The sequence below is a fragment of the Triticum urartu genome, chromosome 7A (genome assembly GCF_056163025.1).
Source record: "Triticum urartu cultivar PI428250 chromosome 7A, HENAU_Tu73, whole genome shotgun sequence".
Taxonomy (NCBI): Eukaryota; Viridiplantae; Streptophyta; class Magnoliopsida; order Poales; family Poaceae; genus Triticum; species Triticum urartu.
Window position 1 is genome coordinate 89,215,941 of NC_141879.1, and position 13,651 is coordinate 89,229,591.

General features: G+C 47.1%; 1 protein-coding gene across 1 annotated transcript; it reads left to right on the forward strand.

Moving 5' to 3' along the window:
* Positions 1-8,658: 8,658 nt before the first annotated feature.
* LOC147958129 (uncharacterized) lies at positions 8,659-9,888 on the forward strand. Its single transcript, XM_087531971.1, has one exon. The coding sequence runs from the start codon at positions 8,659-8,661 to the stop codon at positions 9,886-9,888; it is 1,230 nt and encodes a 409-aa protein (XP_087388097.1).
* The last annotated feature ends 3,763 nt before the right edge of the window (positions 9,889-13,651 follow it).

Below are 13,651 nucleotides of genomic sequence, written 5' to 3' on the forward strand. Positions count from 1 at the left end.
CAGGGGGGAAACCCTTCTCCCATCTAGGGAGAAGGTCAAGGAAAAAGAAGGTGGGGGGCTCTCTCCCCCTCGCTTCCGATGGCGCCGGAGTGCCACCGGGGGCCATCATCATCACTGCGATCTACACCAACACCTCTGCCATCTTCACCAACATCTGCATCACCTTCCCCCCTATATCTACAGTGGTCCACTCTCCCGCAACCCGCTGTACCCTCTACTTGAACATGGTGCTTTATGCTTCATATTATTATCCAATGATGTGTTGCCATCCTATGATGTCTGAGTAGATTTTCATTGTCCTATTCGGTGGTTGATGAATTGCTATGATTGATTTAATTTGCTTGTGGTTATGTTGTTGTCCTTTGGTGCCCATCATATGAGCGCGCTCATGGATCACATCATAGGGTTAGTTGTATGTTGATAGGACTATGTATTGGAGGGCAAGAGTGACAGAAGCTTCAACCTAGCATAGAAATTGATGCATACGGGATTGAGGGGGGACCAATATATCTTAATGCTATGGTTGGGTTTTACCTTAATGAACGTTAGTAGTTGCGGATGCTTGCTAATAGTTCCAACCATAAGTGCATAGAATTCCAAGTAAGGGATGACATGCTAGCAGTGGCCTCTCCCACATAAAACTTGCTATCGGTCTAGTAAAGTAGTCAATTGCTTAAGGGACAATTTCGCAACTCCTACCACCACTTTTCCACACTTGCTATATTTACTTTATTGCTTCTTTACTTACAATAGCCCCTAGCTTTTACTTTCGTGCTCTTTACTTTCTTGCAAACCTATCCAAAAACACCTACAAAGTACTTCTAGTTTCATACTTGTTCTAGGTAAAGCGAACGTCAAGCGTGCGTAGAGTTGTATCGGTGGTCGATAGAACTTGAGGGAATATTTTTTCTACCTTTAGCTCCTCGTTGGGTTCGACACTCTTACTTATCGAAAACTGTTGCGATCCCCTATACTTGTGGGTTATCATACACACCTTTTGAGAGAGCCATACATGATTTGGAATTTGTTAGAATACTCTTTCTGCTTCGCTTATATCTTTTGAGTTATATAGTTTTGCTCTAGTGCTTCACTTATATCTTTTAGAGCACGGTAGTGGATTTGTTTTATAGAAACTATTGATCTCTCATGCTTCACTTAGATTATTTTGAGAGTCTTAAATAGCATGGTAATTTGCTTAAATAATCTTAATATGCTTGGTATTCAAGATTTGTAAAACTTTCTTATGAGTGTGTTGAATACTATGAGAAGTTTGATGCTTGATAATTGTTTTGAGATATGAAGATGTTGATATTAGAGTCATGCTAGTTGAGTAGTTGTGAATTTGAGAGATACTTGTGTTAAAGTTTGTGATTCCCGTAGCATGCACATATGGTGAACCGTTATGTGATGAAGTCGGAGCATGATTTATTTATTGATTGTCTTCCTTATGAGTGGCGGTCGGGGACGAGCGATGGTCTTTTCCTACCAATCTATCCCCCTAGGATCATGCGTGTAATACTTTGCTTTGATAACTTGTAGATTTTTGCAATAAGAATATGAGTTCTTTATGACTAATGTTGAGTCCATGGATTATACGCACTTTTCTTCCTTCCACCATTGCTAGCCTCTCTAATACCGCGCACTTTTCACCGGTATCATACACCCACCATATACCTTCCTCAAAACAGCCACCATACCTACCTATCATGGCATTTCCATAGCCATTCCGACATATGTTGCCATGCAACTTTCCACCGTTCCGTTTATTATGACATGCTCCATCATTGTCATATTGCTTAGCATGATCATGTAGTTGACATCGTATTTGTGGCAAAGCCACCATTCATAATTCTTTCATACATGTCACTCTTGATTCATTGCATATCCCAGTACACCGCTGGAGGCATTCATATAGAGTCATATTTTTGTTCTAAGTATCGAGTTGTAATTATTGAGTTGTAAGAAAATAAAAGTGTGATGATCTTCATTTTTAGAGCATTGTCCCAAGTGAGGAAAAGGATGATGGAGACTATGATTCCCCCACAAGTCGGGATGAGACTCCGGACGAGAAAAAAGAGGCCATAAAAAAGAGAAAAGACCCAAATAAAAAAATGAGAGAAAAAGAGAGAAGGGACAATGTTACTATCCTTTTACCACACTTGTGCTTCGAAGTAGCACCATGATCTTCATGATAGAGAGTCTCTCATTTTGTCACTTTCATATACTAGTGGGATTTTTTCATTATAGAACTTGGCTTGTGTATTCCAATGATGGGCTTCCTCAAAATGCCCTAGGTCTTCGTGAGCAAGCGAGTTGGATGCACACCCACTTAGTTTCTTTTGTTGAGCTTTCATATACCTATAGCTCTAGTGCATCCGTTGCATGGCAATCCCTACTCACTCACATTGATATCTATTGACGGGCATCTCCATAGCCCGTTGATGCGCCTAGTTGATGTGAGACTATCTTCTCCCTTTTGTGTCTTCTCCACAACCACCATTCTATTCCACATATAGTGCTATATCCATGGCTCACGCTCATGTATTGCATGAAGATTGAAAAAGTTTTGAAAATGTCAAAAGTATGAAACAATTGCTTGGCTTGTCATCGGCGTTGTGCATGATTTAAATACTTTGTGTGGTGAAGATAGAGCATAGCCAGACTATATGATTTTGTAGGGATAACTTTCTTTGGCCATGTTATTTTGAGAAGACATGATTGCTTTGTTAGTATGCTTGAAGTATTATTATTTGTATGTCAATATTAAACTTTTGTCTTTAATCTTTCGGATCTGAATATTCATACCACAATTAAGAAGAATTACATTGAAATTATGCCAAGTAGCACTCCTCATCAAAATTATCTTTTTTATCATTTACCTACTCGAGGACGAGCAGGAATTAAGCTTGGGGATGCTTGATACGTCTCCAACGTACCTATAATTTTTTATTGCTCCATGCTATATTATCTACTGTTTTGGACATTAATGGGCTTGATTATTCACTTTTATATTATTTTTGGGACTAACCTATTAACCGGAGGCCCAGCACAGAATTGATGTTTTTTGCCTATTTCAGAGTTTCGCAGAAAAGGAATATCAAACGGAGTCCAAACGTAATGAAACCTTCGGGATCGTGATTTTTAGGAAGAATATGATCCAGGAGACTTGGACCCTACGTCAAGAAACAAAGGAGGAGGCCACGAGGTAGGGGGCGCGCCTACCCCCCTCCCAGGGCGCGTCCTCCACCATCGTGGGCCCCCTGTTGCTCCACCGTCGTACTCCTTCCTCCTATATATACCTACGTACCCCCAAACGATCAGATATGGAGCCAAAAACCTAATTCCACCGCCGCAACCTTCTGTACCCACGAGATCCCATCTTGGGACCTGTTCCGGAGCTCCACCGGAGGGGGCACCCATCATGGAGAGCTTCTACATCAACACCATAGCCTCTCCGATGAAGTGTGAGTAGTTTACCTTAGACCTTCGGGTCCATAGTTAGTAGCTAGATGGCTTCTTCTCTCTTTTTGTATCTCAATACAATGTTCTCCCCCTCTCTCGTGGAGATCTGTTCGATGTAATCTTCTTTTTGCGGTGTGTTTGTTGAGACCGATGAATTGTGGGTTTATGATCAAGATTATCTATGAACAACATTTAAATCTTCTCTGAATTCTTTTATGTATGATTGGTTATCTTTACAAGTCTCTTCGAATTATCAGTTTGGTTTGGCCTACTAGATTGATCTTTCTTGTAATGGGAGAAGTGCTTGCTTTGGGTTCAATCTTGCGGTGTCCTTTCCCAGTGACAGTAGGGGCAGCAAGGCACGTATTGTATTGTTGCCATCGAGGATAACAAGATGGGGTTTTTATCATATTGCATGAATTTATCCCTCTACATCATGTTATCTTGCTTAAGGCGTTACTCTATTTCCATGAACTTAATACTCTAGATGCATGCTGGATAGCGGTCGATGAGTGGAGTAATAGTAGTAGATGCAGGCAGGAGTCGGTCTACTTGTCTCGGACGTGATGCCTATATACATGATCATACCTAGATACTCTCATAACTATGCTCAATTCTACCAATTGCTCAACAGTAATTCGTTCACCCACCGTAAAATACTTATGCTCTTGAGAGAAGCCACTAGTGAAATCTATGCCCCCCGGGTCTATCTTCATCATATTAATCTTCCAATACTTAGTTATTTCCTTTGCTTTTTACTTTGCTTTTATTTTACTTTGCATCTTTATCACAAAAATACCAAAAATATTATCTTATCATCTCTATCAGACCTCACTCTCGTAAGTGACCGTGAAGGGATTGACAACCCCTCATCGCGTTGGTTGCGAGGAGTTATTTGCTTTGTGTAGGTATGGGGGACTCGCGCGTAGCCTCCTACTGGATTGATACCTTGGTTCTCAAAAAATGAGGGAAATACTTGCGCTACTTTGCTGCATCACCCTTTCCTCTTCAAGGAAATCCAACGCAGTGCTCAAGAGGTAGCAACCTCGGAGCCGCGTACCGGGTGCCTGCGCCTGCCACCATGCTTCCACAACCGAATGAGGGCCCACCGCAACACCTGGCGACATTGCTACCCCCACCCCGCCAGGTACCCAGTCCCGTCTAACCCTGACACAGACGACCATCGGGTCTAGCCCTTTGACTTTCGCTGGACGGGGTTTGATCGGTGGACCTTTTCACCTAGTTGTCATAGCCCAGTCCATAGCTACACCCCCAACACCGTCCCGGCCCAACCCATCCCAAGATTCCCTCTGTGTCGGCCCGACGTGGTCGTTTCCCTCCTTCGGGACAGGGCGGCAGCGATGCCCGTGAGGGGGGCACACCCCGAAGCCGCGTGTCGAGTGCCTACACCTGCCACCACGCTTCCACAATCGTAGGAGAGCCCACCGCAACACCTGGCGGCATTGCTACCCCCCCCCCCCCCGAGGTACCCCGTCCCGTCTAACCCTGACACGGACGACTGCCGGGTCTAGCCCTTTGAGTTTCGTTGGACGGGGTTTGACCCGTGGACCTTTTTACATGGTTGCCATAGCCCAGCCTATAGCTACACCCCCCAACACCGTCCCGGCCCAACCCACCCAAAGATTCCCTCTATGCCTGCCCGACGTGGCCGTTTCCCCCCTCCGGGACACGACGAGGCACACCCCGGAGCCACGTGCCGAGTGCCTGCGCCTTCCACCACGCTTCCACAACCGTAGGAGGGCCTACCGCAACACCTCGTGGCATTGCTACCCCCTAGGTACCCCGTCCAGTCTAACCCTGACACAGACGACCGCCGGGTCTAGCCCTTTGACTTTCGTCGGACGGGGTTTAACCGGTAGACCTTTTCACCTAGTTGTCATAGCCCAGCCCATGTCTACACCCCCAACACCGTCCCGGCCCAACCCACCCCAAGACTCCCTCCGTGTCGACCCGGCGTGGCCGTTTTCCCCTTCGGGACACGGCAGCAGCGACGCCCGTGAGGGGGGCACACCCCGGTGCCGCGTGCCAGGTGCCTGCGCCTGCCACCATGCGTCCCCAACTGTAGGAGGGCCCACCGCAACACCTGGTGGCATTGCTACCCCCCAGGTACCTCGTCCCGTCTAACCCTCACACAGAAGACCACCGGGTCTAGCCCTTTGACTTTCGCAGGGTGGGGTTTGATCGGGTGGATCTTTTCACCTGGTTGTCATAGCCCAGCCCATAGCTACACCCCCAACACGGTCTGGGCCCAACCAACCACTAGATTCCCTACGTGTCGGCCCGACGTGGCCGTTTCCCCCTCCGGGACACGGCGGCAGCGACGCCCGTGAGGGGGGGAACACCCCGGAGCCATGTGCCGGGTGCCTGCACCTGCCTCCACGCTTCCACAACCGTAGGAGGGCCCACCGCAACACCCGGCGGCATTGCTACCCTCCCCCCAAGGTACCCCGTCCCGTCTAACCCTGACACAGATGACCGCCGGGTCTAGCCCTTTGACTTTCGCCGGATGGGGTTTGACCGATGGACCTTTTCACCTGGTTGTCATAGCCTGGCCCATAGCTACACCCTCCAACATCGTCCCGGCCCATCCCACCCCAAGATTTCCTCTGTGTCTGCCCGATGTGGCCGTTTCCCCCCTCCATGACACGGCGGCAGCGACGCCCGTGAGGGGGGCACGCCCCAGAGCCGCGTGTCGGGTGCCTGTGCCTGCCACCATGCTTCCACAACCGTAGGAGGGCCCACCGCAACACCTGGCGGCATTGCTACCCCACCCCCAGGTACCCCGTCCTATCTAACCCTGACAGAGATGACCTCCGGACCTAGCCCTTTGACTTTCACCAGACGGGGTTTTACCGGTGGACCTTTTCACCTGGTTGTCATAGCCCAGCCCATAGCTACACCCCCCAACACCGTCCCGGCCCAACCCACCCCAAGATTCCCTTCGTGTCAGCCCGATGTGGCCGTTTGGCTCCTCCGGGACACGGCGGCAGCGACGCCCGTGAGGGGGGGCACACCCCGGAGCCTCGTGTCGGGTGCCTGCACCTGTCACCACGCTTTCACAATCGTAGGAGAGGCCACCGCAACACCTGGCGGCATTGCTACCCCCCAAGGTACCCCGTCCCGTCTAACCCTGACATAAACGACCGCCGGGTCTATCCCTTTGACTTTCGCCCGACCAGGTTTGACCGGTGGACCTTTTCACATGGTTGCCATCGCCCAGCGCATAGCTACACCCCCAACACCGTCCCGGCCCAACCCACCCAAAGATTCCCTCCGTGTCGGCCCGACATGGTCGTTTCCCCCTCCAGAACTCCGTGAGGGGGGCACACCCCGGAGCCATTTGCCGGGTGCCTGCGCCTGCCACCATGCTTCCACAACCATAGGAGGGCCCACCGCATCACCTGGCGGCATTGCTACCCCCCCCCCAGGTACCCCGTCCTGTCTAACCCTGACACAGACGACCCCCAGGTCTAGCCCTTTGACCTTCGCCGGACGGGGTTTGACCGGTGGACCTTTTCACCTGGTTTTCATAGCCCAGCCCATAGCTACACCCCCCAACACCGTCCCGGCCCAACCACTCCAAGATTCCCTCCGTGTCGGCCCGACGTGGTCATTTCCCGCCTCCGGGACACGGCGGCAGTGACACCCGTGAGGGAGGCACACCCCGGAGCCGCCTACCGGGTGCCTGCGCCTGCCACCACGCTTCCACAACCGTAGGAGGGCCCACCGCAACACCTGGCGGCATTGCTACCCTCCCCCCCCCCAAGGTACCCCGTCCCGTCTCCCCTCTCCGTGACATGACGAAAGCAAGGCCCGTGTGAGGGGCCATCAATATATATATATATATATATATATATATAATCGAGATATGTTTTATGTACATAAGGCAGATTTAAGTTAATAGTTTTGGAAAACTAAAAAGGAAATAAGAGAAAATAAATAAAATATTAAAATATTATTAGAAATCTATGCCTACGGCAATGCCATCGGCATAGCTACGGCCACGGAACGGTAGAGCCCTGGATCGATGACGTGGCGTAGGGCGCGGATCGATGATGTGGCAAGATCCATGGGCCAGGCCTATGCCGACAGCAAGGCCGTCGGCATAGGTATGCCACCCCATGGACCGGCGAGCGGCTCGGATCGATGACGTGGCGCGCGACGCGGATCGGTGACGTGGGCATAGCTATGCCGACGACCACCGTTAGCCCGTCGGCGTACGCGTGACGCCATCAAACGGCCGTCGCCGCCTGGGTAGCCAGACCCACATGATATGCCGACGGCCACCATAGGCACATTTCTTGCAGTGCCGTCGGCCGACCTATACCGATGGATATACGCCGACGACTTGAGCTAGGCCGTCGGGATACACCCATCTATGCCGACGGGGGCCGTCGGCTTAGGTTTGGCCGTCGGCATCGCCGGTTATTCTGGTAGTGCAACCCGTCGAACATTTTTCGTGACAGTACAAATCGTCGCAGAATATGGATGATGGCCAAATTCATTGTCTAAAACAAGGCCAGAACGTCACCAATGCACCTAAGGGGGCTGATATGGGGGAAAACAACTTGTGACAGAAAACCTTCACAGAGCAAGTTCTTAGGTGATAGTTTATTTTTCGTCACAAGGGTTTTCATCACAGATTTTTGTAGTGAGATAGACAGAAATGGCAGCCGTTCGGAGAAAGAAGAAGGCCCCGATCTTATCCCAAAATTCTTTGTTTGTGAGGGGAACGAACGAAGACTAGATCTTCGGCGTGGCCGCAAATGAAGACAATGTCTTTGTCTCATTGGGCCATGAATATACCTCTTCGGTCCAGGAAAAAGTACCTTCGGCCCATGAGGGAACACCGGACAGAAGGGATTGTATAAATGCAAATTCTGAATTTTGCCATGTAGCTTCAAGATTTTGTAAAGTAAAAAAAATTGATCTTAGATAGCTACGTCTGGGCATACAATCACCTTCCTAACCATGCAATCATAGGAGTTCGTTTTCTGTAATTTTGAAATAAAAACTGGTTAGATAGATTTGAGCACACAAGATAAATAGACAAACAGGTAGACTTGTTTAAAAAGGAAAGCAATGGCGGTTTAACCTAGACTAAATAGAACCACGCACGTACGCTTTATTTTCTTACCAGAATCATCAACCAAAGCTAGGTTTTCGTGAATCATGATGGCGAAAGACCAGCGCCAGTCTGTATGGACGGACCTGCAACCGGATCTCCTGCTCCTGGTCCTCCACCACCTCACGTCCCTCTTGGACCGCGTCCGAGCAGGCGCCGTCTGCAGGTCGTGGCGCTCCGCCTCCAGCCTGCTCCCACCGACGCGGCTCCCCTGGGTCGTGTTCGGCGACGGCACCCTCTTCGACCTCGCCAACGACAGCGCCCTGCACCCGCACTACCGCCTGCGTCTCCCCGATGACTGCTGGCGCTACAGCGCCGGCGAGAACATGATGTTTCTCGCGCACCAGCGCGATGGCAGCTGCTCCCTCATCAACGCTCTCTCCGGTGCCAGGACCGATCTCCCTGAGCTGGCTGCTATGTTGCGGTATGTCAACCTCTGGCACCGAAAGCCAAACGAGCTCAGGCGCACCCCCCATGACCCACACGACCCCACGATGGCTATAGGAAAGGTGGTGTTATCTTCAGCGCCGGACGACCCCATCGTCGCCGTCCTGCTCAAAAACAAAATCTTCGTTTCTACTTGCCGGCCGGCCGGAGAGAGCAACTCGTGCCTGGTGGTGTTGGCTCACGAGGCCGTCGACATTGCTCTGTTTCAAGGGCAGATCTACGCCCTCTCCACGAGCCATGTCCTCAATAACCTCAACCTCATCAATGGTCACCTCGACAAGCCGACGCCGCCTGGCGTCGAACCAAAACTGCGGTGCGGTTTAGATTTGATAAAGAACCCGCGGTCATGGCAGCAACATGAGCAAGATGAAGAAGACGTTTTCAAGCAAGATGAAGAAGACGTTTTCGCTGACCCCCTGGTCGAGCTATATCTAGTTGAGTCTGGCGGCAAGCTCTTGATGGTGAAGCGATGGCTCCGCCACCCATGGATGCCCTGCTTCCCGGAAGGTAGAAGAACGTTTTGCTTGCAGGTGTGGGAGGCAGACATGAGCGAAGGCAAGTGGAGGAAGTTGGACGGCAGCCTAGAAGGCCGGGCGCTCTTTGTGAGCAGGTCTTGCTCTAAGTCTTTGCCCGCCGGTCATGGAGTTCGAGAAGACTGTATCTACTTCCTGAAGAACCTCTATGTGTCGAGGAAGCCGAACGCACCTCTCGGCGACTTTGGCGTGTACAACGTTAGAGACAAGACGTTCACCCCTTTGTTGCGTGAGTCAATGCCATTGCTGCCGTGGAAGAGCGGGCGGTTTCCATCATGGTTTTTTCATGGCCAAGTTTAATTAAGTCATCAACATGCATGTGCCAGCATTTATAGTTCAAGTAGTTGTATTCCTAATTGCTTGTCCAATGGTCCAAAAACAAATTGTATGCATTTTTGTATGGTTATTACGACAATGCCCATGCGTTGCAATGGGGTATAAATATTTACTCAGTACGTTAGCTTGTGATTTACCTGCACATACTAATGCGATTGTGTAAATGAATGTTTTATCAAATCGTGCCCATGATTTTATCTTATAGTTTGATGTGAAGTTTGCTAAGTAAATAAAAGTGAAATTGGTTCAGAAGGTAAGTAATTACCATGATTGGTTATCATTTGGGGAAGGTTGGATGAAAGGATGATGAGAAGAACAATGAAACATGGAATCTTACAATATTTTTAAATAGTAGAGAACAGATAGAGATTAGCTGGTTTACATGTATAATTTCTAACTGTATCTTGAATTTTACATCCTAGGGACTTCATATCGTTTACCAATGTTTGGCTCGATGTGTTTCGTTTCAGTAATATTTATTTGCACGTCCCTCCAGTTTCGATAGCTGGACTCATTTTGTTAGAAACACGAATCACTTTGCCTTGTAGTATTGGCACATTCATGTGCATGCTTAATTAGTTGAACCCTGGCTGGCCACGGTTGTGGCCAATTCCGAGCACGTCACGCCGGTTGTGCCTAACGCAACGCAACGCGCCGCGCTCGGAAGGAACTGAAACGCGCCGTGCTTAACGCTGACTCACGCGCGGCGCGGCGCACAAAGTTGAGCGTGACTTGCTCCGAGCGAAAACAGAAATAATTGTGCACGCGCGGAAGTCACGCCTAGCCTAGGTTTCGCGATGTCAAAATTAACGACCTCAATATTGTATGCATTTTTATAGAGTATATTTATCTAACTTTGTCTTAAATTTTACATCCTGGCGACTTCATATCGTTTACCAATGTTTGGCTCAATGTGTTTGGTTGCAGTTAATATTTATTTGCATGTCCCTACAGTTTCAATAGCTAGACTCATTTGGTTGGAAACACGAATGATTTTGCCTTGTATATTGACACATACATGTGGATACTTAATTATCTGGTCTCGTTTTCATATTTTATTTCATATGTAGTATATGTAGTACGTATATGAGACCTAGACACATCATAGCTTATATGATGTTTCATGTAATACATAACCTAAACACGTGCATGGATGCATTGCTTGTATCTAGACATTCGGTCTAATGAGGGAGTTTTGTGATTGTTTTTGTCGGATGGTGGAATTTTTAGCCGTTTCTTTTAAGAATAAAGTAAACCTCATAGTAGAAGGGTCGGTGGGTAGCCCTTGCAAAAGTGGCCACACTGCATCCCTTCAGCAGCCAATCTTTTTTTTCTCAATGATGCATTTCACTTGGAACATGACACAAGGTTCCGAGCTAATTAAGTCATCAACATGTGCACCTACTACTTGTAAATGAATAATTGTCGTATAATTGTCTTTTTTGTTCGTCCAAAGGACCAAACATAATTGTATGCCACCCACATAAAACAAATCCTATGCGTTTATTTCTTTATGATTAGTTGGTTTACATGGTTGAATTTTACAACCTGTTGACGTCATATTGATTGTCAATGTTTGGCTCGACGTGTTAGATTTCAGTTAATATTTATTTGCATGTCCCTGTTTCAATGGCTGGGACATAATTTAGTATGCTCTATGAAAAACACAGATGATTTTGCCATGTATTGACACATAAATGTGCATGCTTAATTAGTTAAACTCATATTTTTATTTCATTTTATATGTAGTATGTATGCGAGACCTAGACACGTTATAGCCTATATGATATTCAGACAATACACACCTTAATTAAAACATGTATGGATGCATTGCTGGTATCTATATATTTTGTCTAATGAGGGAGTTTTCTGATTGTCTTTTTCAATGCTGGAATTTTTAGTTGTTCATTTAAAAATAAAGTGACCCTGGAAAAGAGCCCTCCTTTATCACTAGTAATTTCATAAGTATAAAGATGATACAATAGGAGAATCGATACATACATGACTCACCACTACAGTGTCAGTAAACACTTATTGGGCAATAACCGTCACCTCTATTGCCTATTATCACTAGCCTATCATCCCACTTTGACTGGTCAATGATGATTGCACTGTCCAGCTGCACTGCCTCGTATCTTATAAACAAGATAGTATCAACAATGGTATCATCTATGAAACATTGCATATCTATTATCACACTAAAGCATAGTATCAACATTGCACTAGTGCAGAAAAAGCTTAGTGCTGGCTTTGCAAAAATGACGTTGCTGGCGTGGGAGCCCAACGCCACCAATATGATGTCATTGTTAAAAAATAGTTGCAGTGTTAGTGCCCACATCAGCAGTAATTTAGGTGCTTCTTGCATGCCACGTGTCCCACGCCATCACTATTATTTCCCACCTAGCGGCATTCCATGTAACATGCACACCAACAACAGTTTTCTCAGCCAAAAAATTTATTTGCACCACCATATAGCATTTTGCATCTTGGTCACATAGATAATTATATAGGCCAACAGCAGCACAATGGACAAACATAGGTAATTATATAGATAAGATATCCAACAATCATCGATCTCACAAACAGTTCTAGCTAATGATTAGTCATTGTCAATATGCACTACAAGCGAACTAATCTATCTTATATCTTATATTTACTAATTGGAGGCACCATACGGGTCATCATAGTAATCCACATCATTAAAAATATTTTAACCGTTGATCTATTTAACTGATCTATCTTGACCCCATGATTTACGTTACTTTTGTGGAGCAAAAAAGAGTCAACATACACGGATCAATCAGATGTGAAGTAATTAGAAAACCTTACGTTACTTTTGTGAAGAAAAAAAGAGCAACCCTACACGTGAAAAAAAGAGCATCATATCTAATCAGCTCTTAGCCGTTGGATTGTTACTTTATTAGATGTGGAGATGAAATCTTTGATCGTGATATTCCTGTAGGGACGTAATGATGTCAAATATCAATCTCTTTGCTAAAAAAAATCTTTCCGATCTCTCTCTTAATCGTGTCTCCATCTCACGCCGCTGACTTCTATCAAATAGTTAGGTCAATCGAGATTGCCTTCTACGTGCTTATCTCGCCGGCCAAGCTTCATGAACGATTGCACTAGGAACGAATCATGGTAGCTTGCTTCATCACCGTTCACAAGTCAACGCCGGAGGCCAATTCGTCCATGTTCCTTTTGCCATCAACCATATCTTTGATGTGTGTGTCTTAGCAGATTAAAGAAATCGATCTGGATTACCTGTGCGTACATACATGCATATGTAGAAGTGAATCAATCTAGATTACGTGCTGCTTAGGAATTTAGCATGGCTGTGTGAACATGTCTTCTTCGGAGATGAAAATTAAGTTCCTAGGATCTTTCAAAAAAAAGATCTTTCAAAAAAAAATTAAGTTCCTAGGACCCGTGCGACATGATTCAGGACCTGTGCCAATAGTCCTCTCTTTCTCTCTCTGGACAACGACCGTTCCGCTGCTTCTCTTTTTGCTATTGTCGCTAGGCCTGATGATCTTCTATAGCTTTTCCAGGTTGGCACTCAGCTTGAACCACCGCGCAATGACCTGCTGCGCAGGAGATAATTCCTACGTATTGGGATGTACAAGAGGACAGCAAACACATCTGGCCGGCAGAGACAAGCCGTACTTTGTTCATGGCAACTGCTACGACTGATGCCCTATGGCGGTAGAAGCAACAGCAACGA